This window comes from Penaeus chinensis, chromosome 40 (genome assembly GCF_019202785.1).
Source record: "Penaeus chinensis breed Huanghai No. 1 chromosome 40, ASM1920278v2, whole genome shotgun sequence".
NCBI classification, from domain to species: domain Eukaryota; kingdom Metazoa; phylum Arthropoda; class Malacostraca; order Decapoda; family Penaeidae; genus Penaeus; species Penaeus chinensis.
Window position 1 is genome coordinate 15,258,888 of NC_061858.1, and position 7,311 is coordinate 15,266,198.

Genomic DNA, 7,311 nt, shown 5'->3' on the forward strand with positions numbered 1-7,311 from the left:
TATCACCCCCTGTTATAAAGCTCAGCAAACACAAAGACAGATGGTTAAGGATGGTTGATAAGTAGTAGTAGTAGTAGTTATAGTGGTAGCAGTAGTATTTGTATTAGTAGTAGTAGTTAAAGTAGTAGTGGGTGGGTGCCTCATACTTAGGGTGATGTGAAACGACGGTGTGGTAGCCTAGATAGTGTTAAGTGCTTTGTATGCCATCTCGGTTGCAGCTGCCACTGCTGGCTAGCAAGAAAGGGAACAGCTATGCATAAGTCTCCCTGCCAGCTCATAGCCTCTTCATTATCGAGACTTCTGCAGTGCCTCCTCGTGGCCACTCATGAAAACTGGGTACCTTGGGGTCCCAGGCTAAACTGTGGGAGATCTCGGAGCAGCAAGAGATGCCACCAGTGTGTGAACATACCCTGGCTCCATACCAATTCCTACCCTTCATCCCCCTGGGATAAATGAGTGGCTCGGGGGAGGAGGGCCTTACCAACCCTCCTCCTCCAAGATAAAAAAAAACTTTCTGGTAACTACTGATATAAATAGAAATGTTGGGGGAGGGTACTGACCCTCTTCCCCAGCTAGTAAGGCGGGCTGTGGGTCCCACTGGGATGGCAACTGCTGGGGCCTAAGATAGGAACAGGAGTTACTCATCCCGCCTACGCTCTGGCAGCCGCCAACCCAGTGTGAGGCTTGTGGGGCAAAGCTCAAGGGAACCCCACAGGCGGACATTAGGCCCCACAGCCTTACACCCTCCATTATATGGGGTCGCATTGGTGGGGGTGGCAGAGGTGACGGCCACTTGGAGTGACAGCCTGATGCTGTGGCGAGCTGTCTGAGGTAGGAGCTTGGTACATCCGGTTCATGTGGCAGAATGAATGGTTACCACTGTTATCGAGGGAACTAAAGTGCTAGGGAGTTAAGGTGGCTGCCTTCTCGGAGGTAAGAAGACTTAGTAGTGGAACGAACAGTATAGGTGGGTACACCTACTACTGGTCGGGCTAGGACAATGGTCATTGGTAATAGAGGTAACTCCGGTTGATGAGCATTGAGAATGAAGCATGCTTTTGGCTTCCTTTCTCTTTTTGCTGTGTATGCTCCAATCAGTTCTGTGCTAAACTCACATTTGTGGCAGACATTTGTCGCAGGCGAGACAATCGCATTTTTTAGGGCGACTTCAGTGCAGCATCTGGCTGTGATCAAGCTGGCTACAAGTGTCTGTCAGTCCCCATGGCTTGGGAGCTGATTCCAGCAGCGAAAACAGCCTTGTTTTCCAGAATTTTGCTAGGTACCAGAGATTGAGGATTTCTGGCTTATGGTATCGGTGCTCCAATCCACATCACTGGACATGGCATAGCAATATGGGTACTGTGGCCAAGGAGATTGACCACATTCTTGTCGGCACTCACTGGAGGAACCTACAGAACTGCAGGGTTTACCAGAGTTCTGTGGCACTGACAATAGGCTGGTTATGGGTACCCTACAGATTGACTTCAAAACTTCTCATCCCTCCATTGGCCACTCTAGGGTATTTCACTTGGACAGACTGAAGGGGGAGGGGGTGCGACAGCAGTCTCTGATCTTGGAAACCCTAATGGGAGTCCTTTGGCGAGCTCCTGTGGGCAAGGCAGAATTTCATCTCACTGGAGACATTGGAGGCCACTGAAGTGTGTCACATGGCTTGGCTGAATGGGAATCAGGACTTGTGCCATTCCTTGGTGCATAGGGCTCAGACACTGCTGAGAAGGGACAAGGAACAATTCATCAGGAACTGTGCTGAGGAGGTTGAACGCCATTTCTTGGTAAATGACCTTCGTCCTGCCAACAAAGCCCTGAGGAAATTGAACTCTAAGCTCTCCTTACGGATGACTGCAGTCCGCTTAGTGGATGGACAGATCATCTCAGATCATGAACATTGGGCTGAGTATTTTGAGCAGCTGTGCCCACCCATCAGCAAGGAACCTCCTACCCTAACTGAGGTAGGATGGCAATCTCTAAGTTGAAGGGTGGGAAAGCTGCAGCCATTAGTGATATGTTGAACTGCTAAAGGCACGGAGCCTGCATGCAATCTTGACTGCCATTTGGCAGTCTCGTTCCATTCCTCCTGACCTGTTGAGGGGTGTGGTCACCATTTTCTGGAAGGGGAAATGGGATCGAAGGGACTGTGACAACTACCATGGCATCAAACTGCTCAGTATACCAGGGAAGGTTTTCGCCCGCATTCTTCTGAAACGGATCTGCGACCACCCACTGAGGTACCAAAGACCAAGAGCAGTCTGGATTCATTCCCAGCAAGTCCACAATAGACCGTATCCTAGCTCATTGAGTCACTGTAAGTTCGGTCGTGGGCTGTTCTCAGCCTACATCAATCTCAAGAAGGCATTTGACTCGGTGCATAGTGATTCACTATAGGAGATACTGAGACTTAGGGAATTCCAACACGGATTATTGGCTTAATAGCAAGCCACAAACTTCCTCCCTATTAATTCAGGGGTGAAGCATTGCTGTGTCCTTGCACCAACACTTTTCAACACATGCATAGACTGGATAATAAGCAGAGCTACTATCCAAAGTCAGTGTGAAGCAACACTGGGCAATATCAAGGACTCAGACCTTGACTTTGCTATACTATCTGAGTCTCTGGAATCACTGATGCTCTTGATGTATTCGGCAGTAAGGCAAAGCCCTTGGGCTTAAAGGTCGCTGGACCTACTACTCAGAAATTCGGGAGAACCTGTTCAGTCGATCCATGTTTGCTGTGAGGACATTGAAGTCACAGAGAACTTAACATACCTTTGTAGTGTAGTCCATTTTTCTGGGATGTCGGACCAAGAAGTTATATTGATCTGGCATCAGGAGCCATGAACTCGATCAACAAGAGCATTTGAAGATGTCGGTACCAATGCAGAAGGACTAAGCTACGTGTCTTTAAGGACTTGATACTGGAAGTTTTGCTGTATGGTGCCTTGGAGTTTCGTGTTGATGCATTTTTTATAACAAGTCCCCAGATCACGGGGTTCAGTTGGCAGGACCATGTGCCTAACCGACGGCTACACCGTGAGACTGGCATGGAACCTGTTGCTGGCATAATCCGGGACCGCTAACTCAGGCTATATGGGCACCTTGCTCGTTTCCCTGTGAATGACCCTGCCCATCAGGTTGTCTCTTTGCGAGACAATACTGGGTAGAGGAGGTCCATGAGACGACCAAGGAGGTCGAGCAGTCCTGTCGAGTTAGAGATGGGCTGAGGGCCTGCCTGGAGACTCGCCATGAGGGATCCTCGTGGCTGGAAGCGAAGGGTGGATGCGGCCATGCGCCACCGTCGACGTTAGCTCCCCGATGATGATGATAATGAAGGTAATAGTAGTAGGAGTAATAGTACTAACGGTAGTTGTATTAGTAGCTGTATTAGTTGTATTAGCATTAATAGCAGTAGCAGGAGTAATAGTATCAGTAGAAGCATTAGTAATAGTAATAGCAGTAGTATTAGTAATAGCAGCAGAAGTAGTAGTAGCAATAGTAGTAGTAATAGTAGTAGTAGTAAGTAATAGTAGTAGCAGTAGTAAGAGTAGTAGTAATATAAGTAGTAGTAGTAGTAATAATAGTACTAGCAATAGCAGTAGTAGTAATAGTAGCAGTAGTAGAAATAGTAGCAGTAGTAGTAAAAGCAGTAGCAATAGTAGTAATAGTAGCAGCAATAGCAGTAGTAGCAATAGTTGTAGTAGTAGTAGTTATAGTAATAGCAATAGAAGTAGCAACAATAAAAGTAGTAATAGTAGTAGCAATAGCAGCAGCAGTACTATACGCCAGACTCTCGTGTAGAAAATGTGTAACACTGTCCTTATACCGTATTCCGGGTCTGTATTGAAATGTCTTCACGTTCATCTATCGCCCCTCCCTCTAATTTATTCAAGTACTCGTTAGGTCTGGAAGTTTAGTTTAGTTTAGTTGTGTTGGCCAGTTCTTTTCGAGACCGGCGGGAAAATCTGTGTTTATGTTTTTTTTACTGATTTTGTATTAGATTTAAGATTTTGTTTTTTGTTTTTCATATAATTTAAGAAGACATCCCGAACTGACTTTTTGTTGTTTTATTTGCAAACATATATTTTATAATGGAAATATGTGCATTAATGCTCAACCTTTTACATTTTTATGAAAATTGGAAGCGGTATTCACAACGCCCATCTATCCAACGGAATTCAATGGATCAAAGTACCAAATAAAGTGGAGCGAGAGGCATTAGCGCCAGGCCAAGGTGCCAGCCGAGACCTCGCCTTCGGAAAAGATGAGAAGAGGCCAGCTGATGTTTGCCGTCGTCAGTCCACGGCCTCTGGAATCTTCATCCATAATCTTTGTGTCTAACTTATCCTCATTCCCCGCCCCAGATCCTCACGCCCAGCCCTTGCCCCAAGCCCCTCATCCCCAGCCCTTGCCCCAGACCCCTCATCCCCAGCCCTTGCCCCAGACCCCCCAACCCCAGCCCTTGCCCAAGACCCCTCATCCCCAGCCCTTGCCCCAGACCCCCCAGACCCAGCCCTTGCCCCAGACCCCTCATCCCCAGCCCTTGCCCCAGACCCCCCAGACCCAGCCCTTGCCCCAGACCCCTCATCCACAGCCCTTGCCCCAGACCCCCTCATCCCCAGCCCTTGCCCCAGACCCCCCATCCCCAGCCCTTGCCCCAGACCCCTCATCCACAGCCCTTGCCCCAGACCCCTCATCCCCAGCCCTTGCCCCAGACCCCTCATCCACAGCCCTTGCCCCAGACCCCTCATCCCCAGCCCTTGCCCCAGACCCCCCAGACCCAGCCCTTGCCCCAGACCCCTCATCCACAGACCTTGCCCCAGACCCCTCATCCCCAGCCCTTGCCCCAGACCCCCCAGACCCAGCCCTTGCCCCAGACCCCTCATCCCCAGCCCTTGCCCCAGACCCCCCAGACATTGCAAACATATATTTTATAATGGAAATATGTGCATTAATGCTCAACCTTTTACATTTTTATGAAAATTGGAAGCGGTATTCACAACGCCCATCTATCCAACGGAATTCAATGGATCAAAGTACCAAATAAAGTGGAGCGAGAGGCATTAGCGCCAGGCCAAGGTGCCAGCCGAGACCTCGCCTTCGGAAAAGATGAGAAGAGGCCAGCTGATGTTTGCCGTCGTCAGTCCACGGCCTCTGGAATCTTCATCCATAATCTTTGTGTCTAACTTATCCTCATTCCCCGCCCCAGATCCTCACGCCCAGCCCTTGCCCCAAGCCCCTCATCCCCAGCCCTTGCCCCAGACCCCTCATCCCCAGCCCTTGCCCCAGACCCCCCAACCCCAGCCCTTGCCCAAGACCCCTCATCCCCAGCCCTTGCCCCAGACCCCCCAGACCCAGCCCTTGCCCCAGACCCCTCATCCCCAGCCCTTGCCCCAGACCCCCCAGACCCAGCCCTTGCCCAGACCCTCATCCACAGCCCTTGCCCCAGACCCCTCATCCACAGCCCTTGCCCCAGACCCCCCATCCCCAGCCCTTGCCCCAGACCCCTCATCCACAGCCCTGCCCCAGACCCCCATCCCAGCCCTTGCCCAGACCCCTCATCCACAGCCCTTGCCCCAGACCCCTCATCCCCAGCCCTTGCCCAGACCCCCAGACCCACTTGCCCCAGACCCTCATCCCAGACCTGCCCCAGACCCCTCATCCCCCACCCTTGCCCCAGACCCCCCAGACCCAGCCCTTGCCCCAGACCCCTCATCCACAGCCCTTGCCCCAGACCCTCATCCCCAGCCCTTGCCCCAGACCCCCAGACCCAGCCCTTGCCCCAGACCCCTCATCCCCAGCCCTTGCCCCAGACCCCCAGACCCAGCCCTTGCCCCAGACCCCTCATCCCCACCAGCCCTTGCCCCAGACCCCTCATCCCCAGCCCTTGCCCCAGACCCCCCAGACCCAGCCCTTGCCCCAGATCCCTCATCCCAGCCCTTGCCCCAGACCCCTCATCCACAGCCCTTGCCCCAGACCCCTCATCCCCAGCCCCTTGCCCCAGACCCCTCATCCCCAGCCCTTGCCCCAGACCCCCCAGACCCAGCCCTTGCCCCAGACCCCTCATCCCCAGCCCTTGCCCCAGACCCCCCAGACCCAGCCCTTGCCCCAGACCCCTCATCCACAGCCCTTGCCCAAGACCCCTCATCCCCAGCCCTTGCCCAAGACCCCTCATCCACAGCCCTTGCCCCAGACCCCTCATCCCCAGCCCTTGCCCCAGACCCCCCAGACCCAGCCCTTGCCCCAGACCCCTCATCCACAGCCCTTGCCCCAGACCCCTCATCCCCAGCCCTTGCCCCAGACCCCTCATCCCCAGCCCTTGCCCCAGACCCCCCAGACCCAGCCCTTGCCCCAGACCCCTCATCCCCAGCCCTTGCCCCAGACCCCTCATCCACAGCCCTTGCCCCAGACCCCTCATCCCCAGCCCTTGCCCCAGATCCCTCATCCCCAGCCCTTGCCCAAGACCCCTCATCCACAGCCCTTGCCCAAGACCCCTCATCCCCAGCCCTTGCCCAAGACCCCTCATCCCCAGCCCTTGCCCAAGACCCCTCATCCACAGCCCTTGCCCAAGACCCCTCATCCACAGCCCTTGCCCCAGAACCCTCATCCCCAGCCCTTGCCCCAGACCCCTCATCCACAGCCCTTGCCCCAGATCCCTCATCCACAGCCCCATTCCCTGCTCCTGAAACCTTCGTTAGTAAAATTTTAATTCATTGTACGCCTGGGAAAAAAATATAACAAAACTTTTGTTCGGTCTAATTTAATTTGTTTTTACGCTTCCTTTGATGTCCAGGGAGTACAGTCGTTTTTGTCAGCATCACGTGGATTTAAATTTAAAGATTTTCTTGCATTAGAGTCAAGCGCATTAACCACATATACATTTCTAGTGTTCACTCCATGGTCTTCATAATTCTGTAAACAGCATTTTACCTCAAGAACGCCCGGTTCGTCTTTGAAGTTTACTGAACATTCGGCTGCTTTTCCCGAAACCATTTGTCTGGATTCCGGCTGTTGTCTCTCTAAAGGCGGGGTGGGTTGGGTAATCTTATCTGGGAATACTGGCTAAAGTGAGCTATTGCGACGTTTTATAGCAGTGACTGTGGTATACTTCACTGGTAAAAAAAAAGAAAAAAAGTTCGAAGTCATCATAATTATTATATAAACCAGAATTTTTACTTCTTTACCATTTGGTTATATATATTTTCTCTTTTCGTGCATGTGGTTCAGGGGAGACGGAGAAAAGAGGGGGGAGAGGGAAGGGCAGGAAACAGGAGTGAGTGAAGGGGGGAAGGGCAAAAG

At 52.2% G+C, this 7,311-nt stretch overlaps 1 protein-coding gene across 1 annotated transcript in view; it reads left to right on the forward strand.

Annotated features, from left to right (window-relative positions):
- Window positions 1–3,816: 3,816 nt before the first annotated feature.
- LOC125047130 (extensin-like) overlaps window positions 3,817–7,311 on the forward strand; it is an 8,883-nt gene continuing 5,388 nt past the window's right edge. Inside the window, exons 1-7 of the mRNA XM_047645244.1 lie at window positions 3,817–3,839; window positions 4,377–4,497; window positions 4,791–4,849; window positions 5,222–5,342; window positions 5,504–5,685; window positions 6,107–6,192; window positions 6,410–6,709. Coding sequence (XP_047501200.1) covers window positions 3,817–3,839; window positions 4,377–4,497; window positions 4,791–4,849; window positions 5,222–5,342; window positions 5,504–5,685; window positions 6,107–6,192; window positions 6,410–6,709 — 892 coding nt within the window. The remainder of the gene's footprint in view (window positions 3,840–4,376; window positions 4,498–4,790; window positions 4,850–5,221; window positions 5,343–5,503; window positions 5,686–6,106; window positions 6,193–6,409; window positions 6,710–7,311) is intronic.